Raw genomic sequence first — 18,885 nt, forward strand, 5'->3', positions numbered from 1 at the left:
CGGTTCCCAGGTAACCCAGGCTCCCTAGCTTGACAGTTACCATGGCTCCGGTCGCCCTACGTCATTCTCCGGCGCTGGGTGATGACGCAATCAGTTCCGGCGCTCTCCGAGGGCGGGGGAGCAAGGTATAGGAGAAAACTTAGCTATTAGTGTAGCAGGGTCATGAAGAAGAGGCGGCGGCGGGAGATCCCGGGCGGTGGCGGGGGCGCGAAATTGCGGTAGCTGGCCGCTGGGCTGGTGGTGTGGCTTTGTGAGAAGGGCGTAGTTTCTAAAGCCCTCTCCGGGCAGCGGCCGGGGCTCGGGGCTGCGAGCGGCCGTGGGGCCGCCTCCCCGGGCCCCCTGGCTCCGCCATGTTCCGCAGGGCACGCCTTAGCGTGAAGCCGAATGTCAGGCCCGGAGCAGGCGCCAGGGCCTCCACCGCCCCCAGTTCCCAGCGTGAACCAGAGGTTCCAAGGCCACCGGAGCCTGCCGCGGCCTCTGCTCCGAAGCCGGCGGAATCCACAGATGTGCCCCCGCTGGATTTCGGGGAAGCGGAGCCCCAAGAAAAGACTCCCAAGAGCAGGTAAGTGCTCGCAGAGGGGAGCATTTTCATTTGCCCGCGCCTCTCCGAGCGCGTCACCTGGAAGCTGAGCAAAGTTCAGCGTAGAAGTACTCCCTCGCTTACACAGCCTGACAGTTGAGGCCCACGAACACGCTGCCAACTGCAGTTGGTCCCTCTGACCACGGTGTGGCAGGTGTGGGTTTGTTACAGGGTATAGATTCTCGGGAAGAGGACTATGTCTTCAAGTGGTGGGAGGAATCCCGGTCCAACAGTCTTCGGGAAAACTCACACGTGGTACTATTCATTAGAGCGTTTAGGTTACCACTGTTTTCATCCTTTTGAAGTACATTGTAGGGGTAAGTTGTGTTTTTTTTTTTTTAAAACATTTATTTTTAAAAGAAAAGCAGTGTTATTTTGATTCTGCTGATTTATGTCAGTGGAAAGGAGGTCTGGTTACTTGTTTTGATTTGTGGGTGTGCCTCTTTAACTGGTGAACCTGTTTTCTGAACAGAAAAGCATGTATCATGTACCACATTTAGATTCAGGATTCTTCTACTTAATTTTACAAGTTATAGACTTTGCTCAGGCAGAATTTAGTCATCTGCAAAATGGGGATAACTCTCACTTCAAGAGTTATTGTGGAGATTAGAGATAATTGATAAAAACTTATCTTGCACAGGACATGCGGAACAGTTGCCTATCTTTAGGTGTTTAAAGGTGAGGCAACAAAGTAATTAAATTTAAGCTATGTTAAGCTAATAATGATCTGTGTTTCTATACTATAAATGTGAGGGGACCAATGAAAATCAACCCTATTAAATAACAGTGAGATGGCATAAATTTCTTTTATACTGTGACAGGAAGGTGACAATTTCTTTTTTATTCCTTTTTTTGGCTTCACTTCTTCTGTTGATCTCAAATGATTCTTAGTAATTTCCAAGTTTTTTATGTGAATTTGTTTCAGAATTTCTCCCAACAATGGAATACAAATAGCAGTTACTGTAGTGTTGAGACCAGCTGCAGTTGGCAGTGTTCCTGGGCTTCAGCTGTTAAATTAATAAAGTTCACAGAGATAATGTTAAGTACATGTGATGCATGATTACTGATAATTTACAAAATTACTCATTCTGTAGTCTTGATCCCTTTAAATTCAAGAATACAGCTTTCTTAGACTTGACATTTTGGGAATATGCGCTGTTTTTTTATGATATATTTCCTATTTTTTGGGTGGGTCTTTGCTAATTGTAAGAGCCCATAGATTGTATGTTCTTCTTCTTTTTGAAACCTCTGTTTAAGTCATTGATTTTTAATAATTGATTATGATTTTAATAATCCAAAAAGCTTTGCTGTTTGGATTTTTGTCAGACTAGTTTTTAAGACTAGAACGTTTCAGAGAAGATCTATAATGCCATTTATTTTTTCTTTTTAAATATCAACAGTGTTGAAAAGACTGATGATGGGAAGGGTGTTGAAGAATCCAGTAAGCCTTCCTCTACTGTTTCACAAAGAAGAAAGCGAATACCAAGTACTTCAAGTCTGGTCAAACCTAGTGTCAGTGTTCCTTCAGAACCTCATCCTTTATCTCCAGTTAATCAAGAAGCTCCACAGCCAAACACTGTTCCAACAAAAGAGAAACAGCCATGTTCAGACAGATACCGAATATACAAAGCCCAGAAACTGAGGGAAATGTTAAAAGAAGAGTTGAGGAAAGAGAAGGTATGATAGAAAAATCAGAATTTTGACTGTTGCTTGCTAGATTTCTGTTTTTATGTTAGTCGACTGTCATTTGGAGGAAAAATAAGCATCTGTAACATTAAAAAAGTTTTTTTATTTGGCTGCAGTGAACCTTGGTTTGATCTTCACTGCAACTTACAGGATCTTTAGTTGCGGCATGTGGACTCTGAGGTGTAGCATGTGGGATCTAGTTTCCTGACCAGGGATGGGACCCCAGGCCCTTTTCCTTGGGAGCAGAGTCTTAGCCACTGGACCACCAGGGAAGTCCCAAGCATCTATAGCATTTTGATGTGGGAAACAAAACCAAATAAGATCCCTTGTATTAATAGAGTATCTCCCTTTGTTAAGAGAATGATTGAGAAGCACAATGGAGTTGTAAGCTGTTTTTGCTCCTATATTAATTTTTGTGTATTTTATTCATTTGTGTCTTTCATTGTTTTTGGTGGAGGCGACAGATAGAAGTTTCATGTGTGCACACACATACATACAGATACACAAACATATTTATAAACTAGTCCTTCAGTGAGACTTTTCGCAAGGATGTTCAGTTGACATGAGTTACAGTCATTTGAATTATGACACGTGTAGTTGAGCAAAATGAATTGGTAATATTTTCTAAACTGCTGCTGCTAAGTCGCTTCAGTTGTGTCCGACTCTGTGTGACTCCGTATATGACAGCCTACCAGGCTCCCCCATCCCTGGGATTCTCCAGGCAAGAACACTGGATTGGGTTGCTATTTCCTTCTCCAATGCATGAAAGTGAAAAGTGAAAGTGAAGTTGGTCAGTTGTGTCCGACTCTTGGCGACCCCAGGGACTGCAGTCCACCAGGCTCCTCCATCCATGGGATTTTCAGGCAAGAGTACTGGAGTGGAGTGCCATTGCCTTCTCCGTTTCTAAACTGACAATATGGGAAACAATGAATGGGGGAAATATGTGTGTATATGTGTAATAGAGTCTGCATTCTTTTTCTGAAAGTGCAGTGTAACAGAGTAGTGAAACATGTAACCTCTAGAGTTAGATACTTCAGGGCTGAACTTTAGAGTCCTCCCTTACTATTAATATGTGATGTTGAACAATTTAAGTAATCTTCCATGTCTGTTTTCTCATTTGTAAAATAGACTGGTAATAGTATCCATCTCATTGGAAGGTTGTGAAGCATAAATTAGTTAATATGGGTAAAACACATTTAGACTAGTGTCTACCAACTAGTAAGCCTACAAACGTCAACTTTTATTATTAGTTTGTAGAGTGCCTCCCTTTTTAACTAAGAGAAAGGCGCTTGGTGCTTTTTTTTTTTTTTTGTCCACGCCTTGAGGCTTGCAGGATCTTAGTTCCCTGTCCAGGGATTGAACCCTCGCTCTCTTGCAGTGAAGCATGGAGCCCTAACCACTGGCCCTCCAGGGAAGTCCTTCCTCGTGCTTTATGTTTATCTCATTTAAATATCTCAACTGTGTGAAGTGGCTTTCACTGTTTATATAGGAGGAAATAAGCTTGAGAGGTTTTTCGTGCTACAATTTTTTAATCAGTTTATAGAATTTTTCCTAAAATTAGGCATAATTGTTATGGGAATAACACACTCAATAATACACTTGCAATGAATGTAGTAATGGGCTTATACTTAAATATATGCATCTAAAAATCTTTTTTAAATTTTTAAAAATTTATGTATTTTTTTTGGCCCCCACCAGGAATTGAACCGTGTCTCCTGCAGTGGAAGCATGGAGTCTTAACCACTGGACTGTCAGGGAATCCCCCTAAATTTGTCAAATAACAGTGCGTCTCTGTGTGTTTGTGTATCTAGAAGCAATGGAAAAACAAGTATGCCGTAAATGAAACTCAGAGGCCACCGGATCGTTCCAAAATGACTATGAGAGACTTCATATATTATCTGCCAGAAAGCAATCCAATGACGTAAGTAATCTTTATTTCTCTTTTACTTTCTTTGAGTGTGTAGTGATTTAAGTATCACTTTTAGAGTTCATGCTTTCCAAAAACATGAAGATGAAATGTTTAGCATGTGTGATGTCCATATGGATAAGAATTTTATAACAAAAATGAGTGTTATTTTGGGTAACTATTTTCTTGGGATGGTAAATGATGACCTTTACCTCTGAGATTAAAAATAAATTTCCTTTGTTATATTACCAAGATGCAGTAAAAACCAACTAAACAGCTTTTCTTTAGACTGGATTGCCATTTATATTTCGTCCATACTGTAATGTGGTCTAAAGGAAAGATTGAACTTTTATACCCTACCTCCTAATTAAATATAGCAACATTTGATTAACCAGTCCTACAAGAACAAAACTTCTTTGATCACAGTTAGTCTGGGGAGGCAGAGAGATTATAGTAAATCTCCTCGTTGTTGTGTTGTTGATGGTGTAGAAGGTGAATGTGGGAGTAGTGGCATGTTTTCAGTGTAGCCTGTTTCACAGTCAGCAGGTCTTTGGCCTATTTGAGGAAAGGGCCAGAAACCGAGATTTTGAGTTGTTTGATGTCCAGGAGTTGGAAACAAGCCACCTAGGTTGCTTCATGCTTTCGTTGAGGAATTGAGGGAAGAGTGTTCCCTTCTTAAGGCCTAACAAATTATTTATATTGATAACTAAAGTTTCTGAGTGAAAAATTGAGTGTAGGACCACACCGTCATTAGTGGTAGTGTTATGGTATATCATTAAAAAAATTGCAAGTTAAAATTGTTTGCTTCTTGCCTCAGATGGAATTGACAAACTGTAAATTACTTATTTATTAAAAGGTACGTTTTTATTTGTGTTTGATAGTTCATCACTGGAGCAGGAAAAGAAAACTGAAAAATCATCGACACCAGTCCGAACAAGAGAGTAAGCATCTCATCTGTTTTGAATATATTCTGTTATGGGTACATTTAAAAAACATGAAATCAACTGATTCTTCCTATTTTAGTTAAATTACACGTGATAGGAATTTTTAGACTCAACAAGAATAAAAGCTGCCTGATTTAAATCAGTATGAAAGGCTCACACTGTGTATTTGTAATTTGTGTATTACATATATATAAATAGTGTTATGATTTTAAAAGTTTTTAGAATTAAAAAGGATTTTCTTTTAGAATAATGATATTCATATGGTACAAATTTCAGAAGGAACTGAAGTACTGAGAAAAACTTGCTAACTTTGTTTTCTGCCACCTAATCCTTATTCCTGAAGGCAACAAATGTTACCGTGCTTTAAATGTATCTTTCTAATCTGTGTCTTTCCAAGCAAACCTATTTTTTTTCTATTTCTCTTTCTTTACTTTGTTTTCCCTTTTCCCCTTTTGCCTTTTCTTTTTCTGTCTTTCCATTTTTTTTTCTTAGCATTCTGTATATACTGTCCTTCAGTAGGTATAGTTTTAACACCACTACGGAGTCACTTTTTGCATACAAGCTTTCACTGTCATATGTACTAGTTTATTCCTAAGAAATGTCTGCAAAAAGGACTTGCCTGGTGGTCCAGTGGGTAAGACCCTGTGATTCCACTGCAGGGGGTGTGGGTTCAGTCCCTCGGCAAAGAACTAAGATCCCATTTGCCACACGGCACAGCCCAAAAATAAAGAAGGAATCCCTCCGAGACACTGGAAGTTATTGTGGACTTGTAATTGTGGAAAAATAGCAGAAACATTGGGATTTTCTGGTTATTAGTTCAATCCTTAAATAATGATTACCTTTTTTTTTTTTTTTGGAATCATACCACACAACTTGTGAGATCTTAGTTCTGTGACCAGGAATTGATTGACCCCAGGCCATGGCAGTGAATGTGCCAAGTCCTAACCACTGGACCACCAGGGAATTCCCTGTAATGACTAATCTTTTTCTTAGAATCTGCATTGTTTTATTTATTTTTAATTAATTAATTATTTTGGCTTCCGTGGGTCTTTTGTTTCTCCTTGGGCTTTCTCTGGTTGCAGTTGAACAGGGGCTACTGTTCAGTGCAGTGTATGGGCTTTCTCATTTTGGTGACTTCTCTTGTGGGGCACAGGCTAGGCGGGAAGGCTTCAATAGTTACAGCATGAAGGCTTAGTAGTTGGGGCTCATGGGCTTAGCTACTCTGTGACATGTGGAATCTTTCTGGACTCGAGATTGAACTCATGCCCCTTGCATTGGCAGGTGGATTCTTATCCACTGTAGAAAAGTCCAGAAATAGGTTTTGTTTTTACAGATTTATAGGTTATGCTTCTTTCAGTAAGACCTTAAAGTGATAATCTAATTGAATGGAAAGTATATGGAATTTGTAACCGTTATTTGGAAAACTATGTTTGGCTTCTTGGTCTACTCTTATTGTTGTGTAGTCTAGAGCAACAGTAATTTATCTTCTCCAAGCATCAAATGGCTGTGAAAATCTAACCCCCAAGGATTGTTCTCAAGAGGTAATAAAATGATTTGGAAATTAATTCTGTATGGGTTATTTTTTATTAATTTTATAATATCTGTATGGTTTACTCCAATGCTCTATTGAAATAGAATAGATGAGCATTTATTTCTCTTTTCAAAGAGAGTAAAGACTCCTATGAAATGCTGCTGCTGCTGCTGCTGCTAAGTCGCTTCAGTCGTGTCCGACTCTGTGCGACCCCATAGACGGCAGCCCACCAGGCTCTGCCATACCTGGGATTCTCCAGGCAAGAACACTGGAGTGGGTTGCCATTTCCTTCTCCTATGAAATGCTACTAGATAAAATTTGAGGAAATCTTATAGCCGTGGTCTCAATAACACAGTATTTTCAGTTAGGTTATCGCGAAAGTGGGAGATAGCTATTAACAGAAGGTTGAAGGTGCAATAGTTTGTTTTAGACGTTCATAGTATTCAAGGGTTGTTTCTGATGGCTGTATCAACTAACCTACCTTGACATTTGATAGGCAAGAAAGCAAGACTACTCCTGATGGTGAAGATAACGAAGAAATAGAAGAGTTGGATGATGGACCCTTGCTGGTTCCACGAGTAAAAGTGGCAGAAGATGGTTCTATTATTTTGGATGAAGAAAGGTAAGTTAAGAGAGGGAGAGACTGTGGTTTTCAGAACAAATGAGTTTTGTCTAATGAGCGAGATTGAATTTCCGTATTTCTCACTGTCACATTGACTGATGTTTATATTTGCATAATAGATGTTATAAATGGAATGGGTTAGATTCATTTATAATTTTTAGCAATTTTTTATAATTGTGTCCTTTATATGAGAAGATGGTACTGCTGACCTGCCACCTACTAACCTACTACCATTGTTTTACTAATTTTACTGGTAGTTGAAGTGAGCTATTGAACTAATCACGTGCTGTCCGCAACTTAGTATACATTTCAAAGATTAATTTGGCCTTGATGTCAATATTTATTAACTATTACCGTGTTCTGGTGTGTGGTGTTAACTGTTGAAAATTCAGTGAAACATATTTTATGGTTTTTAATTAACTTTCTGGCTTAATTTCTTAGTTGTAACATTAAATTTCTCAAATTTGGCAATTTGTCTTTCCAATGTGTGTTTCTTAAAAAAAGAAGATAAACTAGTAAAAAAAAAAAAAGAGGGATGGAAAATCTCCTTACAGTTTAATTAATAATAAATTGTTTTACAGGATATAAATTCTATGACAAATGAAAAAATGCTGTTAATAATAATTGTTTATGCATGTTGTTTTCTACTATTTTGTGATGATGATTTTCAGTTCAGTTCAGTCGCTCAGTCGTGTCCGACTCTCTGCGACCCCATGAATCACAGCACGCCAGGCCTCCCTGTCCATTTTATTGCTCATTAAATTGTTAAAAGCATACTTAACTGCTTTATGTGCCAGAATATAAACTATAGATATAAAATGCTTTTATTTCTCAATATCCCCTATTGGGTATTGCATGATAAGATATGTTAAATGTAGGAGACATGCAGAAGTCAGTAAAAAACAGTTATTTAGGTGGCCTAAAGATATTTTACAGATTTTATATTACTATTAAGGATTTTGAAAACAAGTTGGCATTAATTTTTGCTCCCTAGCAGTCACATTTTAAATGAAAATTGGCAGATTCTTAGAAAATATGCATACTTCAAATGTATATTACTTTTTTGTTTTGTATATTATACTTTTAATGTGGTTTTTGCCATGGTAAATTTCAGAATATAACTATTAAATCTCATTTACTGTTTGTTTCCTTACGTGTTTAATATTTAAAAATATGTTTCTTTCAGTTTAACTGTAGAAGTTTTAAGGACAAAAGGTCCCTGTGTTGTTGAGGAAAATGACCCCATATTTGAGCGTGGTTCTACAACTACATATTCCAGCTTTAGGAAAAGCTACTACTCTAAACCATGGTCAAATAAAGGTAACTGATTTTCATTTTAAATTATGTAGATTATTTATTGGAAATGAAGTGAATTTGTTTCTTGGTTTCTGTGTTATACCAGGTATCCCCTGAGTAAAAAAAAAAAAAAATGCAAACCAGCTAGTTTTTTTCTCTAGCTAATTTTATTGGCACCTTTCCCCTGTCCCCCACCATAGAACTATGTCTTTGACTTTATCTTAGACATCTTTTTAGGGGTTAGTCTTATGATCATTTCAGCTGGAATATTCTTCATTGTCAAATCCTTGTGCAACAAATATCATTTTAATGAAAAATTACCAATATTTTTAATGCTCATAATAATATTCTACTTCACTATTGTATAATACAGTCTTTAATGATAAAAAGTACATGTAAAAATGTATATATTACTTACTGCATGCTGTTGTTTGTTTTACTTACTTTTTATTATAAAAATAGTACAGTTTGTTTTGGGAAAAAATTCAGACACAGCAGAGTAATACAGAATGCATTTCTGAGTTTCCCAGCCCTGTTCTCTTGAGGCTAGTTCTGTTCCTAAGTATTTTTCTAGCTGCTTTTCTTTCATGTACTACTTAGCACATCTTAGTTGCTTACATAGGAGCAATATATTGGTTCTTTTTTTTTTTTTTAATATACTGGTTCCAGCTGAAAGTTTTCTTCAAGACCCTTGAAGACCAGATAGGCAGAATGTCTTTTTAAAAATTCCAGCTACTTTAGTATGAACATGCAAATTTCTTAAACCATATTTTTATATAAAAGTTTGAAGAAGGTGTTTTTAGATCCATGAGGCTCCTTGCAGTAAAATTGAACTATGTCTGTGTATGTGTTCATAGGTGTATTTCTGTGATTAAAGATTTGATGGACTTTAATAAAAACTTCAGTATTGTCAAATTTACTTTTAACTCAAAATATATACTTACATAGGGCTTCCCTGGTGGCTCAGATGGTAAAAAAATCTACCTGCAATGCAGGAGACCCAGGTTTGATTCCTGGGTTGGGAGGATCCCCTGGAGAAGGAAATTGCAGCCCACTCCAGTATTCTTACCTGGGAAATCCCATGGACAGAGGAGCTTGGTGGGCTACAGTTCATGGAATTGCAAAAAAGTCAGACACGACTGAGTGACTTAACACTTTTATATACTTACGTAAGATTTTTTTCCTCTGAAATATTTATAAGATTAATTCTCAGTCTTTCTAAATCTTTTATTTTTACAGAGACAGATATGTTTTTTTTAGCCATCAGCATGGTGGGAACTGACTTTTCTATGATTGGACAGCTTTTTCCTCACAGAGCAAGAATAGAAATTAAGGTAAAGTAAACCCATTACATTTGTTGATTGAAGAAAGATTAAAAATTACTGTCTTTTAAACTCTGGTTGAAATCTCAGTCCATCCTTTTTTACTACTGTGTTTTTGGTATATTTGTCCTTCTTTATCATTCAAAAAGTAGTGTAATATAACATTTCTCCATTCTAAAATGAGTACTATCTCTTTAACCTCAGCATTATATGTTTTTATTTATATCTTTCCACTTCTATAATGGATTTGAGGGCATACCAACAAAGCCAATGAAACTGAGGTAAAAAGTAGAGTTAGATAATGAAGAGGAATAAATGTACCAAAATTTTGGAGTTAAGGATAGATTTTGAACACAAAATGTATCTTTGAATTTTCTAGGAAAAGAACATGCTGAGTTATGTGGTTCTCTAATTGTTGCTTTCCTAGGCCACTTTAACTTTGAGGACAACCAGTGATACTATTTTTTTTTTTAAGTGATACTATTAACAACAGCAATGATGTTTATCAATTAGTGCTTAAATATGCCTACAAGAATGATCTTTCTCTGTCTTATGGTTCTTTTTGTTGAGCAGCCTCATCATAAGTTTCCTGGGTTGGAGTGCATTTGAGTGCACACTGTGTTGCTATAATGCTATTTCTAATTCATAGTGAGATTTTTATGCAACCTTTTTCATTAATTAAAGGGACCATTAGGAAAGTTAGATTTTTTTTTTTTGAACTAGATCAGGCATAGACTGATTTACTGGGAACCATTGTATAGTGTAATGGTCTTTCTATTTCTGTAAAAGATGAGGGATCTTTTATATTCTTTATGTTCCTTTTTGAATATTAATTTCTGATATAATGAGAACAAAATGTTAAAGTTTTTGAAGGCTAGAAGTTGATTGTTTAGGGGAGCTCTCGGATCTGAGTAATTAATGATAAATTTGTCACTAGACTGTTCATGGGGTTGCAAAGAGTCAGACACAACTGAGCGACTGAACTGAGACTGTTTCTCTTAAAAATAGTTTAGACTCTTCCCTTAAAAATTTAGTGTGGGAAAAAAAAATTTAATGTGGTCCCAGCAAATCTTTGGGCAAAGTACAGAAAAGTAAAAATGGACTAGTAAATTATATTGAGTTTCAAATTTTGAACCAAACTTGTATTGTTGTGATAAATCCCAGTTAGTCATACTGTATTCTTTTTATGTGTTGCTGATTTTTAATATATTGAGGATTTTTTGTATCTTTTGTTCATGACAGTATTGGTTTGTAATTTTCTTTTAGTGCCTTTGTGTTTTTGGTACCAGCATTTTGGTGGTCATGGAAAATGAGTTGGAGAGTGTTCCCTTCCTGAAATCTGAGAAACTTTATTTAGGATTAGTATTATTTCTCCTCTTAATGTTTGATATAATTTACCAGTGAAATCATCTGGGCCTATAGTTTCCTTTGGAGGAAGGGTTTTCATTATAAATTCAATTTTTTTAATAGAGATATGGGTATTTATGTTTTCATTTTCTTCTTGTGTCAGTTTAGATGCTAAGTTGTTGAATTTATAGGCATACATTTCATACTATTCACTTACATTTTAATGCTTGTAGGATTTATTGTAGGATATATCTCACTGATTGATGATTTTTCTCTTTTTTCCTTGTCTTGCTAAAGGTTTTTGACTTCCAAAGTCTTTTAATGAACTGACTTTTAGCTGTGTTATCAACTGTATATATGTTTTCCTTGTCTTTCTTTTTTAAAGTCTAGCATTTCCTTCCTTCTTCAGGCATACCTCATTTTATTGCACTTCACACATACTGCAAATTTTATTTTTAATTAAAAGTTTGATGATGGTTTGTATTTTTTTTTGTATTTTTTAACAATGAAGAATTTTTAAATTAAGTATATACATTGTTTTTCTAGACATAATGCTATTGCACCCCTAACAGACTACCTCAGTGTGATGTAAACAGCTGTTGTGTGCACTGAGAAACAAACAAAAATCTATGACTCGCTTATTGCAGTATGCACATTATCGTAGTGATCTGGAACTGAACCTGCAGTGTCTGCAAGGTTTATGCCTATACTTACTTTGGGTTTAATTTTCTCTATTTTTTTTCCTTAGCTTCCTTAGATGAAAACTTAGAACGTAGATTTTAAACTGTTCTTTTTTAAATTGAAGACATTTAAAGCTAGCTGTAGATTAGCCTATAATACTGATAAGCTGTTTTCATTGTCATTCAGTTAAAAGTATTGTCTAGTTTCCCTTGTGATTTCTTCCATGACATGTCAGTTGTTTAGAAGTGTGTTTAATTTCCAGCGTTGGGACATGTCTAAATATCTTAGTGTTATTGTTTTCTTTGACACTGTGAAAGTCACAGGACATAATCTGTTAAGATTTCAGTCTTTTTGAAATTTGTTGAGATTATTTTAAAACCTGTTGTACTCTCTTCTCGGTGAGCGTGCACTTGAAATGAACATGTATTCTGCAGTTGTTGGGTGTGGGGTTGTCTGAGAGAAGAGTTGACGCCTCTTACCACAGTTATAGATTGTGTTTCTCCTTTTAAATTGATCAGTTTTTGGTGTGATTTGAACTTCATGTGTATTGAAGTTCTTTTATTGGGTGCATTCACATTTTAGCTTGCTTTTGAATTGATCCTTTTATTAGTAGGAAATGTCCCTATTTATCTTTGCTATCATTCCTTGTCCTAAAACAGGGGTTAGGAGTCGTGATCCTCCTTACAGTCAAGAATATGAGTATAACTTCTGGTTGGCCTTTTGTGTCTGTGTTCCCTATTTCTGGTACTCCACTTAAATGAGTTAGTTTGCGAGATATTGTGCTACAGATTACTAATGCTCTGTCGGTCTTCTTCCCAGTCTTTTTTCTTCATTTCAGTTGGTTAGTTTCTGTTACCATGTTTGCAGGTGCACTGATCTTGTCTCCGGCTGTCTTCAATCTGCTGTTAAGTCTATTCAGTGACTGTTTCATTTATGGGATTTCAGCTTGGTTATTTTTCTTAGTTTCCATTCCTCTGCTGAGATTTCTGTGTCTGTTCATTCCATATTTTCCTTTGGATTCTTGAATATATTTATAACAGCTGCTTAACTTTCTTGTCAGCTAATTTCAACATCTGAAATCTGTTCCTGTTGACTATTTGCTTGATCATGCAGCACCTTTTCCTATCTTTTCTCATGTTTTTTTGTGGATTTTTTTTTTTTAAATTAAAGGCTGGACATGGTGGATAATGTGTTACACAGTGTTTGGATTATGTTTGTTTTTATTTTTTTCCTTCAGAGTTTTTATTTCTGTATTGTCAACTCTTCTTATGAAATCTCGGTTTTAGGCTTTCTTAAGACTGATCCTTACTCTTGGTTTCTCATCTGAATTACAGAAGATAGTTTGAGTTACTGTTTTCTGATTTTTCCAAGAATGGTCATGTTATACCATTCTAGATATATAGGGAAGAAGATAATTCATTATGTGTAGTAGATGCCTTGGGGCACTGGTTCTTAAGTCTCATGCTACAACCCTGACTGAGAAAGGCTGCTCTCAGGTGGTTCTGATGTCTGCGGTGAGTGTGTGGGTGTTAAACAAAGTCTCTGCATTCAGGTGTGATTGGCCCTACCATCTCCCTGTGTTGCGCGGCTTCTTGGGTCTCCTTTCTGCTCCCATCCCTTCTCTACTAGGCTTCACACTGAGGGCTTATGGAACCCAGCTGTGGGCCAGCCACCTATGGGATACCTCTACCAGATTTGTGAGACTCCTCTTTAAATATCTCTCTTCTCTGTAGAACCTGCCTCTGAAAGTACTTTACTTTCTCAGTGGGATCTCTGGGCTCTGTTTGGCTTTTCTTGCTCTCTCATTGGTTAGGAAATTTAGCCCAGAAAGAGAGTCAGAGTGAAAGTTGGTATATCTTTTGTGTTTCCCTTCTTTCTGGGATTGTGGAATTGTGGTCTTGCTCTCCCAAGATTGTAGTGTTATCCAGTGCTTAAAAATAGTTGATGCATTTATTTTGTTCCGTTTTAAAGGTATTTATGATGGGTTGGATATGTGGAACAAGTCCATTACCAGTTACTTTGTCAAGACCAAAAGTGGAAGTTATTGGATTTATTTTATGATCGTGGAATTTTTTTACAGTGATTGCTGCATGAATTCAGTGACTAATATCAGGGAATTCCCTGGTGGTCCAGTGGTTGGAACTCCGTGCTTTCACTGCTGGGCCCCCCAGGTTTGATCCCTGGTCAGGGAACTAAGATCTCACAAGCATGACGAGGCCTAAAAAAGAATGGTTAATATCAATACATTCTTAAAAGTTTTAAATTGTTCTGAACTATATTCTCAATTAGATAAAATATGTTGCAGCCATGTTTTAGAATTGAATAATGCCTAAAGCCTTCTTCAGGATATTTAGTGATTGTAGCCTGTCTCTTTTTATGTGACTTCTGTTACGTGTTGATATGACTTTTGTTAACTTTTGAGGAAATGTTTAAAGAATAATATGATCTTTAAGGGAGAAAGATGATCTTCTTTGGAAACTTCTATTTTACTTGGTAGTAAGGGTTAGGAAGAATGGAAAAGAGGAATAATCTGTAGATTGAAAAACGTTAGTCATATAAAAAAAATGTGTCCAACTCTTTGCGACTCCATGGACTGCAACGCGCCAGGTCTCTCTGTCCCTCATCATCTTCCAAAGTTTGCCCAAGTTCATGTCCATTGCATCAGTGATGCCATCCAGCCATCTCATCCTCTGACATCCTCTTCTCCTTCTGCCCTCAATCTTTGTCAGCATCAGGGACTTTTCCAGTGACTCAGCTGTTCACATCAGATGACCAAAATACTGGAAAATATAGGAAAGGTTAAACTATAGAGCTTAATGATGTACCCTTGGATGATAAACAGTAAGGAAATGCAAGAAAGTGATTGCTTTTAAGTCAGCTTAGTGGGTAGTTTCTTTTGGAGGGAAGAAGGGGTCAGTGAAGAGATTATTGTGTGTGATTTCTCTTTCTTTTTTCAATAATAGGATTTTTGTATTCTTAATAAAAGCTTTTAGAGCACTGATCTGTAAAGGGAGAGATTGGCTAATCATTCCCTCCCCTAGGATGTGTATGTGTATGCCCTCAGACTTTCTGAAGGTCTTGGGATGCATTGAACCTTAAACCATCTCCATGTTAAAGGAGGTTATCTGGAATAGAATTGGGTCTTAGGATGCATTGAGCCTTAAACCTTAACCATCTCCATCTTAAAGGAGGTAATCTGGAGTAAAATTGGGAATGGGGCTCTTTGGTGCTCAGGAAAGCATTAGGGAATGTTCCTTCATATAAAGAAGGTTCTAAAGATAAACTTGGCCAGCTTCCAAGTTTTTCTCATCTGTTTCTGTACAGTCTCCCCTTCATGCTGTTAAAAACATATTAGAATAATAATGTAAGAGGTTTAACTTGATATAAGTATACTAATTTTTAAAGAGTTATTACTGCTGTTGCTGCTGCTAAGTTGCTTCAGTCATGTCCGACTCTGTGCCACCCCATAGACGGCAGCCGACCAGGCTCTGCCATCCCTGGGATTCTCCAGGCAAGAACACTGGAGTGGGTTGCCATTTCCTTCTCCAGTGTGTGAAAGTGAAAAGTGAAAGTGAAGTCACTTATTTGTGTCCTAGTTAGCTTAATTGATCACAGTTTGATCTGTTTCCGTGCTAGTCAACTTTATTTTTTATTTTCTGTCCTCTGTAAATCAGCTTCCATTGCTAATTCATGTTATTGATCTTGAGGAGCACAGAGCTTAGTAGAAATCTTTCATCTCTATTTTTTAAAAGCTAAGGGTTTAAGTAATTTGCCTATTAGTAAGTTATTTATTATTCTCTATTTATTAGAGAATCATATGTTATTATAAGAATTTTACTTTGATGCAATTTTTTAAACATAATCTTCACTTGTTTAATAGGAGAAAATTACCATAGGGTTTGTTTTGTTTTGTTAACAGAATAAATTTAAACGTGAAGAGAAAACAAATGGATGGAGAATAGACAAAGCTTTCCGTAAGTATTCACACCTCCTTAAGAATGAATGGTTTGAAGAGCCCCACAAAAGACCAATATTTTGTCTTTGGTTCTGGTGTGTTTTAGGTTTTCTATTGTCATAGAAAGAGTAGCACTGGAAATTTTTCTCTTTAGCAGTTCAGGTCTGGCAGTTGATATAGATTTGTAGGGAAGGGAGTAACTAAAGCATCAAGAAGCGATTAAGCAGGTTTCTGAGGCCCAGGAAATTAGAGGGACTGAGGAAACCGTTTAGTTCCTTGTTTCTGCAAGACACCGTTAAATGATTCCGTACAATGGTAAGTCCATTATTCAGTTGGTAATACAGACCACCTGCCCTGTGCTAGTTACTGTTGTAGGCACTGAGCATATCATGGTGAACAGGGCAGATGAGAATCCTGCTTTTAGAGCCTTAAGTCTAAGTGGGTGGGGGAGGAATATAATTGGTAAGCAGGATAATTACAGATAGTGATTAATTCCTAAGATTCAAAAAAGAGGGAGTTTGAATATTCAGGGAAGATCTGTTTAAAGGTGTGACATTTGAATTTAGACCTGATTTGAAGAATTATGTATACCTTTCAGTTTTTAACTAATAGCCTCATAATGAGGCTATTAGTTTGTCTTTAAGTCCAGAGAAATACATCAAGGGATCTGTAAAGAAAAACAGAATTAAATGTACTATTTGAAGTAGTTCCTGTATTCTTTGTTTGGAAGATAATTACCAACATTTCATGATTAATGTGTTCTATGTTCATTTGCTGTAGTGCTCATCTTAGAAAAAAATTCTAAAGAGAGGTACTTAGATTGTGTAGCTCTGTACATTTATTTTCTGAGTATAGACACAAAGGTCGATGAGTGGACACTGCAACTTATCAATATGGTATTGAGTCCTCAGGAAAACCATTTCCAGGAATGGCTCCTGGAGGATCTGGAATGTTGTAGTCCTCAACTCTCTCCATTTTAGAGAAGTGGTCTTGAAACTTTTCATTATATTGAATCAGAAAAGAATCCATAAATCTATGGTGTGGAGTCATTGTTAGACCATTCTAAAGCCTTTAAAATTCACTGTTTGGTGCTTTATAGTAGCAATTGTTTTACTGTTAATGGGTATTTAGTGGAATGGTCCTGATTAATGTTCCTTTACTTCCTCCTTTGCTGATATTTGAAAGAGTAGAGTTAATAGTGAAAGGTTGTAATAAAGTGAGGACATAAAGTGGGTGGTAGGCTGTTGAGAACTTTTTAGTCGTTCCAGTGTTAAAAAAGTTATTTATAATTATGCACAGTGCAGTTTATAGTTTGACTTTTGATAATTCACCTGTGTAACCACCACTCTAAACAACCCATGAAACATTTTCATCTCTCCAGAAAGGCCCCTCTTTTCCCTTTCTAGTCAGTCTCCACTCCTAATACCAACCCAGGCAGCCACGTTTTCCATTTGAATCATCATAGGTTAGTTTCTCTTATTCTAGAACGTCTTATTTTATTGTTCAGTGGGATTCTGTTATGTCACTGTACTATAGTGATTAAAGTTGTTTGTTCTCTTACTGATAAGCTCATTTGCTTTTGTTGTTATGATACTTAAGAAAAATTAAAACTTGGAAGTTCTTTTCCTTTTTCTTAAAATAAAAACTTGAAGGTTCTTTTTTTTTTTAAACAGAGGAAAAGCGCCCTTTTGACTTCGATTTTTTTGCTCATTTGCTTCAGAAAGTTCTTGCCGAAGAAGAGAAAAGAAAACAAAAATCTGTTAAAAATCAGAGTTCAAAGGAGAAGAAATCATCTAAATCACGGAAAAATGTAAAAGGTATTTATTGAAAAGAGTTATTTTACTTAGTAAGAATAGACTTACAGTATTGTCCCTAAAGTCTGAGGGCATTCATACATAGTTCAGGTAGTTGAGATCATTAAGACATCTGATTGGAGGGAATTGGTTTTTCTTCAGTCTTCTAGTTAACTGACCACAAATAGCAGCTCCCTTTATAATTTTATAATTGGCCTAACTGGGCTGTTTGACATCTTTCTTGTATCTGGCGCATAGTTGTAGCTAATAAAGGAGCATCAGAATTTTGAGGTGTCATGTTTGCTTACTTATTATTTTTCTCTGTAAATCAAATCTGGCTCAAAAGTCTAATATAATCAAAAATGGAAGGCTAATACTTCGAGCTTGTGACTAAATTGTGTTGTTTGAGCACAACTTATTTCTGAGGGTTAATGTTGACTTATACCAGGTAGGAAATTTTTTACATGTGGGTATTTCTGTTTTTAGGCTTATATTTTCTTAACTATTTGAATTGATCTGAGGACAATGTTTAGCTATAATCTTATAATTTAAAGAATATTTGAACTATAGGGAACTTTATGTGTTAGCTGTACATCCCAGCCCCTTTCCTTTTGTTTTAATAACCCAGAAATAACCTCAGAGATCCTGTCATTTTTTCTTAACGTATCACAGTGTTAGAAATGACAGCAGCAGAACTCAACCTAGAACTGTGAGAGTCTTGATGGGGGACCCCAAGAGGACCCCCAGATTCAATCATTTGCTAAGACTCACAGGATTCAGCATATAGTGTACAAATAGCTGAGATTTACTACAGTGAAAGAATGCAGAGCAAAATTGTCAAAGAGAGAAGGCACACAGGTCAAAGTCTGGGGGAAACAGGTGCAGGTGTCCACGAGTCACATGGGGTGTGCTTAATTTCCCAACATCATGTAGGAATGAGATATGTAAGGGGGTCCAGTGTTTAAGACTCCACCCTTCCAACGCAGGGAGCATGAGTTTGATCACAGGTTGGGAAACAAAGGTGCTTCCCTGGTGGCTCAGATTAAAGAATCTGCCTGCAGTGCAGGAGACCTGGGTTCGATCCCTGGGTTGGGAAGATCTCCTTGGAGAAGGGAATGGCTACCCACTTCAATATTCTTGCCTGGGAAATTTCATGGACAGAGAAGCCTGCTGTGCTACAGTCCATGGGGTCGGAAAGAGTCAGACATGACTGAATGGCTAA

The 18,885-nt window shown here is 36.8% G+C and overlaps 1 protein-coding gene across 1 annotated transcript in view; it reads left to right on the forward strand.

Moving 5' to 3' along the window:
• The first annotated feature begins 106 nt into the window (after positions 1 to 106).
• BDP1 (BDP1 general transcription factor IIIB subunit) overlaps positions 107 to 18,885 on the forward strand; it is an 88,044-nt gene continuing 69,265 nt past the window's right edge. Inside the window, exons 1-9 of the mRNA XM_055421894.2 lie at positions 107 to 562; positions 1,981 to 2,257; positions 4,078 to 4,187; positions 5,054 to 5,113; positions 7,144 to 7,269; positions 8,456 to 8,589; positions 9,805 to 9,899; positions 15,835 to 15,889; positions 17,544 to 17,687. Of these exons, the coding sequence (XP_055277869.2) occupies positions 351 to 562; positions 1,981 to 2,257; positions 4,078 to 4,187; positions 5,054 to 5,113; positions 7,144 to 7,269; positions 8,456 to 8,589; positions 9,805 to 9,899; positions 15,835 to 15,889; positions 17,544 to 17,687 (1,213 nt within the window). The 5' untranslated portion in view covers positions 107 to 350. The remainder of the gene's footprint in view (positions 563 to 1,980; positions 2,258 to 4,077; positions 4,188 to 5,053; positions 5,114 to 7,143; positions 7,270 to 8,455; positions 8,590 to 9,804; positions 9,900 to 15,834; positions 15,890 to 17,543; positions 17,688 to 18,885) is intronic.

Source organism: Moschus berezovskii, chromosome 18 (assembly GCF_049115385.1).
Source record: "Moschus berezovskii isolate FMDL1 chromosome 18, NW_MosBer_1.0, whole genome shotgun sequence".
Lineage (NCBI taxonomy): Eukaryota > Metazoa > Chordata > Mammalia > Artiodactyla > Moschidae > Moschus > Moschus berezovskii.